This window comes from Nymphalis io, chromosome 22 (genome assembly GCF_905147045.1).
Source record: "Nymphalis io chromosome 22, ilAglIoxx1.1, whole genome shotgun sequence".
Taxonomy (NCBI): Eukaryota; Metazoa; Arthropoda; class Insecta; order Lepidoptera; family Nymphalidae; genus Nymphalis; species Nymphalis io.
This window is the reverse complement of record NC_065909.1, coordinates 5,200,906-5,216,060: the sequence shown is the minus strand read 5'-3', so window position 1 is coordinate 5,216,060 and position 15,155 is coordinate 5,200,906. Positions and strand designations below refer to the sequence as shown.

At 32.7% G+C, this 15,155-nt stretch overlaps 1 protein-coding gene across 4 annotated transcripts in view; it reads right to left on the bottom strand.

The window, feature by feature from the left end:
- LOC126777150 (focal adhesion kinase 1) overlaps positions 1 to 15,155 on the bottom strand; it is a 168,481-nt gene that overhangs the window by 117,858 nt on the left and 35,468 nt on the right. For 3 of the 4 annotated variants that reach the window (XM_050500068.1, XM_050500071.1, XM_050500069.1), the window contains exon 2: positions 10,076 to 10,458. The exons of the other annotated variant lie outside the window; for it this stretch is intronic. In XM_050500068.1, coding sequence (XP_050356025.1) covers positions 10,076 to 10,143 — 68 coding nt within the window. In that variant the 5' untranslated portion in view covers positions 10,144 to 10,458. The remainder of the gene's footprint in view (positions 1 to 10,075; positions 10,459 to 15,155) is intronic. 4 annotated transcript variants of the gene reach the window in all.

Genomic DNA, 15,155 nt, shown 5'->3' with positions numbered 1-15,155 from the left:
TATTAATAACTATATAAATTATTAATAAATATATAATAATCTGTAAGCCGAGATGGCCCAGTGGTAAGAACGCGTGAATCTTAACCGATGATCGTGGGTTCAAACTCGCAAGCACCGCTGAATTTTCATGTGCTTAATTTGTGATTATAATTCATCTCGTGCTTGACGGTTAGGGAAAACATCGTGAGGAAACCTGAATGTGTCTAATTTCACTGAAATAAATACACATATGGCAGAATGCCAAATGTGTATTCCACCAACCCGCATTGGAGCAGCGTGGTGGAATAAGCTCCAAAGCCTTTTCCTCAGAAAGGGAGAGGAGGCCTTAGCCTAGCAGTGGGACATTCACAGGCTGTTACTGTATTAATAACTAAATTCCTATCGTACTTATTAAACGAAAACATTACATTGCAAATGACATAAGTTCAATATTATACAATGTATTTAAAGTTTCAGTACCTACGGATTGTTCTCGAATATTCTAAATAGTTCACGACACGGTTGAGCAGACAATTTGTCAGAACGTTTCCAAATTGAGCCCCTCGGCCATTACTAATAGAGTTGACTGTAACTGGTACGTCACCAGCGTATCGCTTTGTTGGTAACCAAACACAATAGTAAATTAAATCAATTTAACCGCCCCGGCGGTCTAGTACATTTTATAAAACTACAGGTGTGTTGCCATCTAAAAATTCGCTAATTTTTTAATATAACCAGTTTCCGTCCGCGGCTTGGCCTCTTATGAGGGGTTAAGGTACTTTATGCAAGATTTCCTTATGATCGTTGGGAGTAGTTAAAGGGAAAGCGTAACAAACAATTTCACTTTTACAATTATAATATTAGTCAGGATTTAGTAAACAATATATTTAATAAAAAAAACTGATATCCTGTTGTAAAAAACCAAAAGCTCTCTTATGTAGGACGTCACAACGAAACGCACAGTAATTTCATCTTGACTTAAGTCTTGTAAGTTTTATATTCTAAGTCAGTTTACTGAGATCGAGTCCTGGAGCTACATAAATGTTGAAGAAGAGTGCGGTTTTTTTCATATTTACGAACTCGGAAGCCGACTTAGGGTTGGCATGTAAAGTAATACAACCTTTTATAAATAGTTATATAGATAAAAAAAAATCTTGTGCTTATTTAGTAGGTAATATTTGAAAATTTTTGTAATACTTGAATGAAATTAAACTTTTATTTTCACGCATGATGCGTTTATTTCTGTGACATATACAGCTTAATTTACTTGCGATTATTATTATTTTTAAAGTGCGTTGTACGTTGACATCCCTGAGCTACTTCTGTGCAAATTGAAAGAGACGCGTGGGGTGGGGTGGGGTAGAATAAAATTGATGTTACGCTTAACAAGCTTTGTTAGACTTTAACACATTCTAAATTAAATTTGTTTTTTTATTTATTCAGAATTAAGACAGTTTCTATCAGTATTGAATTTCAGGACTATACTTCGAATTATATATTTAATGTGTGAAACTATAGTTAATTTGTTTACAATAACACTTTCTGAATAGCGTTTTTTTATTGTTTATTGGTTATTTATTTTTAGCTTTTTGTTTCCATATTTCTTATAGTCCATGTAGTCAAGGCTATTACTTTTTTTTGTGTAATTTGAATATTATTCTAATACTTGTAGTATCTATGTATTTCTGATTAGCCTAAAGTAACTGGTATAGAATACCTCTAGCATAGGCCCGACTTTTTACCAACTAAAATAATTTAGTCAATCAAATTATTAAATAAATAAAATAAACTTACTTAATATATTAATTATAAATAACAATTATTGTAAATTAGCCTTTTTTGGTAAACAACATCCTTATCAAAATTAACAAAAAAAACACTAACACATTATAAATGGGGTCAACAGTTCCGTAACAAAATACATAACCAAAAAAATAGCATTACGTATTAAGGCAAAGCGAAATGTTATTATTTCTTGATCTTAATCTCAATGACTATATTTTAGGAAATATTAATATTCCTATTAGTCATATACTTTTTACGTATGTATGTTTTAAATTGTGATGGACATAGAATGAATTGCCCGCACGTTGTATATTTTTTGACATAAAGCTTATTGTCTCAGTATATGTCTCAGAGTCGGATTAAATTGTCGTTCCGGGACTGAGGGAGAGTTTTCTGGCGAATGTTTGAAACTATAACAGATGTAACAAAACTTCGTACGGAATGTTTGTAATCTTAGTAATGTCAATATATAAGCCTTTATATATCAAACTTATATTATGTCTAACAGCCAATTAATATTGAATGTCCTCTTTCGTTGAACGGGTTAAAAGGGTACAAACGTACTTAAAACACTGAAAGCGCAAGACTTTCCCGGTTGGTTTATGTTGTACATTGTAAATGAACCACTGCTGGAATAAGAACTAATCTCTTTATGAGAAGAGCGTTTGGAGCTTATTCCACCTCATATAAGTGCCACCACATGTGGTAGATTTCCATCCGACACGTACGATATCAAGCGAACATTCACGTTTTTTAACCATATCTCGGTTTAGAAGACAAACAGCTAATAAAAAAAAAACTAATTCCAAATTAAAAAATAAAAATAAAAACGGGATTAGAGAAAACGAACGGTACTGAGAACGTGAATAAAAGTCAGTCAAAAGTTGAGACAGTTGTCTAGTTTCCAATTTGTCATGACTTTAAAGTTGACGACGAATTTATCTCAACGTTTCCGAGTACTATATTAAATTCAAACTGCAGCGTTGGAGCTAAAATTTTATTTACGTAAGTGACAATTGTTACAAATCCTATACTATTTTCTAGTCTACTATATAAAAACAAAACTATTTGAATATGAGTGGTAATCTTACCTTAGAAAACAAAATAAAACTATATGAACTGCAACTTACCTGCAACAATAACATACAATTAAATAATTAGATAAATATTACAAACTAAAACCAAAATAAATGTAAACGTATCTAGGTACATGATTATGTGGTCACGGTAGCATGCACAAGCGATCCCGTGGCCTTCCTCGTAATGACAGATGGTACCGCTGGTTTTTTAGTGGGTATTTTGATGTTTTGGGCGCATTCGGCGCCTTGGACGCCGACGAGTACTGTTCCCGTGGTGGGAACGCGTTTTTCCAGCGAAAAAAAGGTACATGATTATGCTAAAGACAGCAAGTAGATGTGAAAAATCGAAACTGAAGGATATTCAAATAATTTACAATTAAAAAGAACACAAATTAAAATATAGATTAGTTAATAAAATACATATACATTTATTATTATAAATAATAATAGTATACGCACTACGCACAAGGGAGTAGAATGCGACGGCAGGGGACATGCCGGCATGAGAGACCGTCATGCCGTTTGGCGACACGGCATACGAGTCGGACTCACCCCCCAGAGCGCGATAATACAAGTTTCACATTTGTCTTCATTTAACACAACTGACAAGTTTCAAATGCTTAATTTGTTTACGTAATTCATCTAGTTTTAAAGGAAAACATCTTGAAAAACATGTATCTCTTGGACGGAAGTCGGATTCTATCTATTCTTAATAAGACTTTGCCCAGGCGTGGGAATATTAAAGGGTATCATTTTTCTAGTTTATATTTAGGGCATACAATAATTGTAAATATAGACTGCTATGTTTAGTGTAACAGATAAGTAATTACTTAAATATTTCGTTGAAATTCGGCAAATTGCGATCCCAAATGGTTCGGTCTTACAACAGGGCACTTTATTTAATTGAAACTTTATAGCTGAAATAGAATATGTGGACTGTAATAACAACACACGGCGCGCTATTAGTGAAATTACATTTTATTGCGAATCAAATGTCCTTTATATTAATACATTAATTGATACTGATGATGACGTATCTCTGAATGATGTCGGTCACAACTATTCTTAAAGAAAACTATCCCATTGCGCAAGATATATTACAGATAAGGAGTTCACTACGAGTACTTACTGACTCCACGCTGCTGTTGAATTTCTCGACTGAAAAATCCAATAACTTTTTATTGGCCCGACCGGGGGTTTGAACCACGAAACCGGAACGTTTAGCCACTAAGCCAATGAGACATTCAACATCAACAATAACCCAACAATAAAATCATATAACAAATGATGTATGAAATCGGATAAATGCAACCCCTTGCGTCACAGCACCCCAGAATATTTATACAGAGGGCGTTATAATAAGGGGTCCGCTGTACTCTATAGTACTTATAACTAATGTTTATGACGCGACGTAACAATACATCATGGGACCCTTCGCATTATGACCATATTGTTATGGTGTTAATTAATTAAGGTCACTGAGGACAACTTTAATGTGTTGCGAACAATTGAAAGACCATATGTTTGATTTAGAGTCGTTATTTTTGTAAAAATATAATAATTTATATGTTTGTATCTATATACGTATAAAATAAAACAGACCAGTACCCTTTTCTCGTCCGTTTGTCAATTGATTTCATTTTTATTGTGATAGTTATTCAAAAACTAAAAAAATATATATCGAACCATACAAGTTCATATATGTTATCCTTATATTTACAATAATGACTCTGTCGGATTTCGACTGGGGGCGAACACTTGTAATTATAATTTAGCACAGTAATAACGCTTTTTATATAGATAACATTATTGCGTTGTGTTGACTGATTGGCGGGCTTTGAACCCAGGATATCAGGATCCGCAGCCTGATAAACTAAAAATACTGTAATAACGAGGCAGTCACTTTATTTAACTATGCAGTTTTCCCAAAACAAAGAGTTCTTAGTTCAAATACTGAACATTATAAAATTAAAGTAAAGTACTTTATTTATCACACTGCTGGGCATCGTCTTCCTTTGAGACGAAGGGTTCGATTTTATTCCACCATGTAGAATTAGACACATACAGGTAACCTTACCGCTGAGCACGAGATGAATTATAAACACAAATTAAGCACATGAAAATTAATTGGTGCTTGACTCGGCTTGAACCCGCAATCATCGCAATAAAATATAATAAGCCAGCGCGCTTAAAATATATAATAAGTTACAGGGTGAAATATCAGATTGATCTTTGAGTGTATCCATTCTAAAGCGCAAAAGAATTTCCTAAAAAATGTTATTATTCTATAAATGAAAACGAAATAGTAGGTATATAATTTTTATTGACTAATAAAATATTCAATGATATTTCACTTAATAAAGTTAACTCATTTTATATAACGGAGTCAGAGAATATTTAATGAAACAATTCAGAAGAGCTACAATTTAGCCTAAGAAGAAATTGAAAAAACGACAATTATCATCAAAGGACAAAAAAAGCTTTTTCCAATGCCACATCAAAGTGGATTTTCAAAGGGGTTGTTAGACCGCCTGCAACCCCTGTGGGGTAGCTCATACTATCGATTATTCTTCCCATAAATTCACCCAACTCGAGCATTAACGCCTGCGGCTCTGTAATATGATACTTTATGGGAGTGGAGAAAATAATTCGAATACCGAATAAGAACTCTTTGTTAACTGCTGTAGATAAAACTCTTTCTCTTTCGTACCGTATGTAATCAAAGCTAATTGAAAAAAGACAATCTAAGCACGATAGAGCCGAAATGGCCCAGTGGTTAGAACGCGTGATTCTTAACCGATAATCGTGGGTTCAAACCCCTGAATTTTCATGTGCTTAATTTGTGTTTGTAATTGATCTCGTGCTTGACGGTGAAGGAAAACATCGTGAGGAAACCTGCATGTGTCTAATTTCACTGAAATTCTGCCACATGTGTATTCCACCAAACCACGTTGAAGCAGCATGGTGGAATAAACTCCAATACCTTCTCCTAAAAAAGGAGAGGAGGCCTTCGCCTAGCAGTGGGACATCCACAGGCTGTCACTAAGCTCGATAAAGTCAATTATAATAATTAGCTTTTCTTTTATTTAAAAGACGGAAAATTATCTGATAGAAAGTAATCACATTCTTTCATGTTATAATTAATGTTGTGTATATTAATACACTGACTCACTCGGGTGAATAAAGTTCAAGTCGGGTATGACAATAACCGAAAATAAATATGAAAATATTGCTATTTGGCAGTGGAATGCTGAATAAATAATAAATAAACTAAAACAAATTAAACGAAGTTTTAAAAAAACAAGCAAATATATGAATAATACAATAACAAAAAAACACAGAATAAACAAAACTCAAGTTTAGAAATTGAAAGCGAGACATTAAGCGGAAATTTCCGAGCAACGCAAAATTTCTGACGTTAATCGCGATGTTTTTTTTTTTCACAGCGTTGAAAACGAGCACAAAGACCTTTTATTACATTACGGCGACCTCTCGTGGATATAAAATATGAAAATACTTTCGTAGATGAAATATTACTATTCTGCTATTTTTTGGTATTGCTCGTAGAGCGGCGTATCGTATGAAAATGTGACAACAATTAACAATTTAGCTACAATCTATTGATGACAGTTGTATGGTACAAAACCAAACCGTAACTAAACTTGATTTCTATACTGCCTAGATTTAATTAGAATAACTGTAAGTTATAAAGCCGCCTTTGGGTGTCTTACAGTTTACCTGTCCCTTATTACAATATCATACTTTTTTGTACTATTATGAGCAATAAATGCTTTATAAATAAAACCATAGAGTTAGTTAAAAGAATTGTTGATTACTTTATAAGCGCTGTACATATTTATGTTATTAACCACTAGACTATAGATAACTAAACAAAGGGTTAAAAAGACGAAAACGACTTAGCCGTATCTAAAATAGGTCTAATAAATTTAACAACCGTTTTCTCTTCGACGCGATTAAAAAAAATAACAAATTAGTGTACGCGCTCAAAACACTTAACTCCCCTTTGTAGAGTTATATTTAAAACTACGTAATGAAAACATTACAACAACCTAGGGTAAGTTGTTGCTAGTTTATAAAAAGCACAATCGTGTTTTAAAAGTGCATCACTTTTCATTTTAATACGATGATTTTTTAAATATATTTTTCGAAATTCTCTGTGAATATTAAAATGTCAATCTTAAATGAAGATCGCGGCTTCGTATTCGAGCCCTTATGAAATTTTGTTGTGCTTAATTTGTGTGTATAATTCATCTCGTTAGACGATACATTCGAACATATGTGTATCCACCAACCCGCATTGTGGTTGTGTAGTTAAATAAGGTCCAAATCTTCAAAAAACTTGTTATTTATTAACCAAAACATTTTTGCTTTTTCAAAAATATAATAATAAATAAAAAGAAAATATCCTTAACGTTTGTTTTTTTTAATAAGATATACTGTGGTTATATATTTAGCTTTTTATTTTATGAAATATAAAAGAAAAAGCTAAATATTACATTACAACTGACTTTAAATTTTATATATATATATATATATATATATATATATATATATATATATATATTATATATACTGCTTATACCTGCTGATACCTTGTTGTTTCATTTAAATTTCAAAAGTACATTAGTGTCATCGCTTTAAAACAAAATACATTTATTTACATATAATAAAAAAGAGTTTATAAAAATCAAAATTACGAATACAACACAAAATCCCAAACATTTTTTTCACCAACATGATTATTATTAGTGTATAAAAAAAGCGAAAATCGTTCATCACACAACAGCGATCCTGATTACACTGGGAAAAAAAGTATGACAAAATCAGATTTGCATCAAGGTAATCACGAATACCAATTTTGATTATCTGTAAATGGCAACACAAAACCGAAATTGAATTTAAACCTATATTGGCAACACAAAGGCATTATGAGTGAATCACGAACCAATGAATTTCCCATTATCGATGTAGTTTTCATTGAGATCGCTTCAGATCATGTTAACTAGTCATGAATATACAGTAGAAACCTCTAGAAGTCGCACATTAAAGAGCTCAGTTTATAGAGGATTTTGACTTAGTCGGATTTTGTTTCGATTTGTAGAGGTTAAGATTCATTTTAACTAAAATTTTGCAACTGAATCGAGTTGTAAAGGTTTGTAAAATAAAACATTGCAATTTATGTGTACCGTTGGTTTTTGTAAACAAAATATTTGTACACATATTGTTACATAATGGCGAGCAATAAAAAAAGGATATTTACTTAATAAGTAGAATCAAGCAAATAGAATCATAGTATTTAGAACTTGCATGAAAATATATATAATAAATAATTACATACTACCCGAGTTTTATATCAAGTAATATTGAACAGTTACATTTCTTGACAAATGTGTTTCATATACTTGAGTAAATTATAAAAATTGAACCAAATTAAATTTTGCAGTAAATATGAGGTTGGCGAATTGTAGATGACAGTCGCAAAATATACTGCAATTTTAATGATCCTTTCAGACAGGACAAAGGCATTAGTCGGACCCCTCGTCCAGCATGTAGGTACTATTGATAAAAATGTTTTAGGATTTCACTTGACAGTACCTTTTGTTTTGCTTTAGAAAAATGACTAATAATAATTTAAATCTTATGGTTAAAATAATCATAATTGGTTAATTACAAGACACGAAAATATATGATATAAAAATTGCGAAGTTCGTATTACAGAACATTAAATTTAATCGTATATAGTAGTAATTATTGTTTAAGAGGTTTTTGCGGTGGATCTCCTTTCTGAATTTTAGCTTTACATAGAACAAAATGGTTCGGTAAGGTAAAATTTTGCGAAGTAATTCGAGTTTACATGAAATATCTTACGAATAAAAACGCCACATATATAACAAGTAAATGAAAGTTAAAGTTTTTATAGCGACAAGGAAACTTTAAAGCCAGCAAACTTTAAGATTTCACCCGCGACTAGAGTTTTATCCGAAATAATACACAGGTTTCCTCATGATATTTTCCTTCGCCCAGCAGAAGATTAATTTAAAACACAAATTAAGCACACAAAAACTGAACCGAAAACTTCGAGCAAGATTCAAATGGTTCAGCCACTGCACCGAAGCTATTCATGAGGCTATAATACCTACTTAATGACGCTGAAAAGGAACAACGTTGCGACCTACTTGTTGTCAAAGCGACCTCTTTCTTCAGGGCTTGAAATAATAAGAACGCATACTTCCGTCAGCGAGTGTAGGTACGCCACTATTGATGGTTACCTTCTAACTGTCAAAATATGAATAACCAAGTGAAATACGTATCTCTATGTAATAGATTTTATCGATTATTTTTTTAACATATTCTTTTAAATATAAAATAAACTATAGTTCAAGTTCTAAATTCGTTTTAAAATAGTTGAACGTTCAACTATCATTCGGACAGTTGTATTAACTAATTGACGTCTAGTATTTAACGAGAGCGACTTAAAGTGGTACAGTCACGCGACATCATTATGTTGGATCCGTAGGTCGAGTAACCATAATCGATTATTTTTTAATTATATTTAATAAAACTCTATAGTTTTATTTGAATATGTTTTTTCGCCTTATGACATCACGCGAACATAGTAAGCACACTGTTTAATTTAATTTTGATATAAGAGAAATATTAATGTGTAGGGTTTGATTATCACTTGATCTCATGTATGTAATATTTAGTACATATGTACGTAAGTCCTCATGACCGACTTCGATCACGGCGGCTAGCCAACTGCGGGGGACATAGTGCACAAGTGTGTGTGTGTGTGTTTGTTGCGTGTGTGTATGCATGCATGTGTTAGTTTATCTACATGTGTATGCAAACACTAGCACACTATCTATAGCCTCAATCACAATACGATAGGACGACAAAACCGACACGATCGGAAGGAGTTTGGCCTAGTGGAAACAGTTTCACGTGCTTTCCAATTTATAGTATAAACATTGCAGAAATCTAGACTTCAGACTGCTACAGAGAATGAGAGAAAAGCTTGACATGGACTTTGACTCCAGAAACTGGGAATCTTGGGAATCAGAAGGAAGACCTATGAAGCAGTCCAGTTTATATAAAAATGTATCAGTGTGTGACACCGACTGGAATATTCCAACAATTAAAATTGGAACTTTAAACATATTATTATCAGAAACGAATACGATAACGTTTAGCTGAAACACGGTACTTACGTTTCCAAATACTGGAAGACCCTGTACACCGGCTTCCTATACACCAGAAATCCATCGCAACGCTCCATGATGACCAGATCCAAATTACACTTACACTGCACTTCACTTCACTTCACGGCCGTGTAATAAAATCCATCATCGCTAAACCTACTTAAGGTCTAAGTCGGTATAAAATTAAGGCGTTCGTACACTAATTAAAAACGGTTACAAAATTCTAAGCTTGGTCCTTTTAGGTGATTTCGTTCTCAATTAAGGCTTTTTATAAGGTTGTTCATTACGTGTAGAAGCACTTTTAGTTCACTTATCTACGGTTTAACGCCCTTGGGCGATCACAGTTCGTTTTATTATATATTGTTTTGGCAAATTTGTTTCGTTCGATTATTCTGAAAATTAAAATTAATCATTAACTTATTTATTATTGTTTTACATTTATGCATAACGGTTTGTGTCTCCGCGTATTTAAAAAAAAAATTAAAAAAAATTGCACGTTACCAATATTTTTAATACATAAATAATTATGATAGCACATTCATAATAAATTACCAGATAATGCCAATTTAAAATTAATTTCACAAGCATCTGCTCTGTCCGGTGATGGAGTGTATTTCCGGTCGCGATAAATATTATAAAAAAAAAACAAATGCCACCACAGCGGCGACAATAATGACGTTCACTATTCAAGGATTCGTGATTAAATATCCGCTGGACGGACAGTATAAAACATGCGTTAAATTAGGGTTGCCACATAGAAAAAAAAATTGAAAAATGACGTAGATATTAAGGACGCTTTGTTATGAATAAAGTCGGTAAGACATCGAAACATAATGCACGCTTTACGGTGCATCACTAATAACATTGAACATACAGCGTATTTACTTTTTTTTTTTTTTTTTTTTTATAGAATAGGAAGGCGGACGAGCATATGGGCCACCTGATGGTAAGTGGTCACCAACGCTCTTAGACATTAGCATTGTAAGAAATGTCAACCATCGCTTACATATCCAATGCGCCACCAACCTTGGGAACTAAGATTTTATGTCCCTTGTGCCTGTAATTACACTGGCTCACTCACCCTTCAAACCGGAACACAACAATACCAAGTATTGCTGTTTTGCGGTAGAATATCTGATGAGTGGGTGGTACCTACCCAGACGAGCTTGCACAAAGCCCTACCACCAGTAAACTTGCAGTTTATATAGTATCATAATTAATATTATAAAGGCGAAAGCGACTTTGTTTATCTGTTACGCTTTCACGTTTCAACTACTCATCGATCATCATGAAATTTTGTTAACACATTACGCAAAGCAGTGGGCTTTGCTAGCCAGGTAAAAAGCAGCAATGTAGTTTAGTTTAGGTTTTTTTTTTAATATAAAAGTTGTTACTATTGTAATTTTGCTTATTACAGGTAACAAGGATAAATAGTTGCCGATTTGTTAAAATATTTTGATTAGGAAATTTTAATATTTTTCTTATGAAAATAAAAAAAAAATATTAACAAAAAGAATAGAATGACTGTTGAATACTATGAAATCGTTTCACTGATTTTAGTTATTTAATTATAATAGATACAGATTGTCGTAGTAATTGATTTTATTTATTTATAATAGTTAGTAACACTTTTAGTAATATTGTAAGCCCTTTACGTTTGTTGACGCATCAGTAGTTCCAATATCGGTGTTCATTACGGCTCGTGAAATGTTCGAATTTCCGAATGTAACACCAGTATATATGCGCCATATTTGTATTTCAAAAAATAAACAATATGAAGAAATAAACAATATAAAATAAACAATATTATTTGAAGCGATATTTTCTCATATTAAATGGTATCAGCCTGTGAATGACCCACTGCTGGGCTAAGGCCTCCTCTCCCTTTTTGGGGAGAAGGTTTGGAGCTTATTCCACCACGGTGCTTCAATGCGGGTTGGTGGAATATACATGTGGCAGAATTTTAGTAAAATTAGACACATGCAGGTTTCCTCGAGATGTTTTCCTTCACCGTAAAGCATGAGATGAATTATAATCACAAATTAAGCCCATGAAAATTCTAGTGGTGCTTGCCCGGGTTTGAACTCGCGATCATCGGTTAAGTTTGACGCGTTCTTACCACTGGGCCATCTCGGCTATATTAAATTAAATATTTAATATAAGCGATTTATCATATAATGTAAAATTAAATAGAAGAACATTCATTCTATAATAATCATCCGAAGAATATATAATTAAAAATAATATCAGGGAATACTCATTTGATACTTCAATTACCGCAATATTCACTGATCTTTACAATGTCGAGGCGTGCATTCAGTATCCTAAATATGCGCCTGCGCCGGAAACAGGCGTCACGCGCGCCACCTGTCGTCGCGAATACTAACACAGCCGTAGAACAATGACCCGTCTGCACAGTTACCTAGCAGACAATGATAAATGGAATTCGTTTGATGCATAATGCAATCGATAATAATATTTTATTTACATTTGTACAATTCAATTCAATTAAAATTTGTTTTTTATTTTATTTAAGCCATTCAATCCATTTAATTTCAATTTAAGTTTAATTTGAAATTATGCCATACACAGACAACACATATGTGTTCTACCAACCCGCATTGGAGCAGCTTGGTGGAATAAGCTCCAAGCCTTCTCCTCTTAAGGGGGGCTTAGCCCAGCAGTGGGACATTAACAGGCTGTTACTGTACTGTACTAACTTCAATTAATTTTTATATCATTTGTATCTACTAACATAAGCTAAGTAAATTGTCACTAATTAATTATATAATTTTTTTTATCTGAAATAAATGATTATTATTAATAATTAATTTCACAAACATTACAATGGTATATGTTTTGTGATTGTGGCAATAGTGACACATTAAATGTTATTAACATACTAAATAGTTCAGATAATTATTGTAAATAGCCTTATACACTACACAATATTTTTAAAACAAATATTTAGAAAGATCAATATTCATTCAATTTTATGTCGTTATGTCAAATGGCATTCTCTTAAATCAACATAAAATACGTGCAGTTATATAATCTATACGAATATTATAAATGCGAAAGTAACTCTTGTCTGTCTGTTACGCTTTCACGTCTAAACCACTGAACCAGTTTTGACGAAATTTGGTATGAATCAATCTTGAACCCCAAGGAAAGACATGCAAATTTGTTTATACCAAATACTTAACCTTTAAGACATGTTTTGGGAGAGCAAGATGTTATGAAGCTTAACAAATTTCCGAACCTGCCATCGTGTAACACAGAGATTAAATTAAAGCTGTTCCACGATCACGACGCCGACAAACTTGCAGAGCTGCAGAAAATGTTCACTAAATGGCTTTAGATTAAAAGAGAATTCATGCTAATGATAGACCGTCAACGGTACTTCGAGACTTTTCTAAAACAAGATTTACTGCTATTCGAATGTTTGCTTAGCATATTACACGAACACATTTTAATAAAGAAATAATATTTTGAAAAGAATTAATCATTGAACATGTCAATCATTTTATCACTAGCTGTTATAAAAAATAATGATAATAACAAATAAATCATCTCAGAATCAATAGAAGGCGCTCCAAATTCCGGTCAGGTTTTTAATTATCCAACATCTAGGTTATTAGAACTAGAATAATTGCAATAGAAAACCGGAGTAAATGACATCTCGTCTGTTCTGTATGTTGGCGTTGATCCAAAAGATTGTTGAAGCAAAGGAACAGATCAAACAAGCAAGCGCAGCCTTGCAAAATATTAGCGTTTCACACGCGATCACGTGACTCAGTTTATACGGCTTATGATAATGGAAGCAGTCGAAACGTTTGACGTATAAAAATTGAAACGTACAATGAAACATGAGCGATTGTTTGTTTGATCCACGCTGGATATTAGATAAGAAAAGCATTCGATTTTACTAATCACATTGGACAATAACAGCTTATGCAAGCTTTATAGAACTAGCGAATATGCTATTAATAACTCAAACACTTAATACTTAAATATTTATCAAAGATATCTTCTTCTGATTCTATATGAGTGGAAGAAATTCAAAGCATTTCAAAACTCATAAATTCTATCCAAGTTGTATAAGGTAACACACACGCAAATTAACTTCGTTTTTTGATAAATACTATGAATATTTTATTATAATTAGATATTTACCAAAAACAGGTCGACGCTTCTTCATTTATCATGTAAAATTGGTTTATTTAGTGAAAATTCTTAGGAAATCAAAAACATTCATTAAGATTGACATACCCGGCGTCCCTTTAATTTGCAGCCAATCAAGACTGCGCATTAATTAACGACAATTCGACCCCATTAACGCGTTACAGCAGTTGATGTAAACAAGGCCCGCTGTCTAGCAATCAGGGTTCAATGAACCCAGGTCTAATGACTCTATATAAAACTGCCACTAGTTAAGTTCCCGTTACGTCGACTATGTTTGTGGACATGTCATATTTGAACAATATGAATCATTTGACAAGGTCGTGCGATGAATTCTTGAATTATAGATCAAGCTTTGCATTCACTACAATTTGCCACGTCGTCGTTGATATGCTATTCACCGTTTTGTAGGGCGACAGTTTATTATATTGATGATTGTTAATTTTATATAGTAAGTTTTTTTTCATCAAAAAATACATTAAATAATCGTGTTACGTGTTATAAGAGAATAATAAATTTAAAGCAAGGGAAAAGTCAGTGAAGCATAAATACTATGACTTTTTTGTATTGAAATATTTCGATACGGTGATTAAATAATCATACGCGTTGTATATAATTTTGTACATCATATATTTTTTTCTTAATCATTGATGCTAAAAATAATAAGTTAAAACTCTAATCAATCAGACTCATAAAATGAAATGTCAAAGTAACTTTGAAATTTGTTCAAGCATAAGAGACTAAGTTAGCAGAAGCTAATTGAGAAACTGTAGATCATTAATTAACGCCAATTTTCTCTGCTTTCAACTTCAACATCGAGTACGTGCGAATCGATATTACATAGCGACGCCGAGCTAGATATTACAATAGCTGATTTATTGGGCTATTATATCGAAATATGTTAATA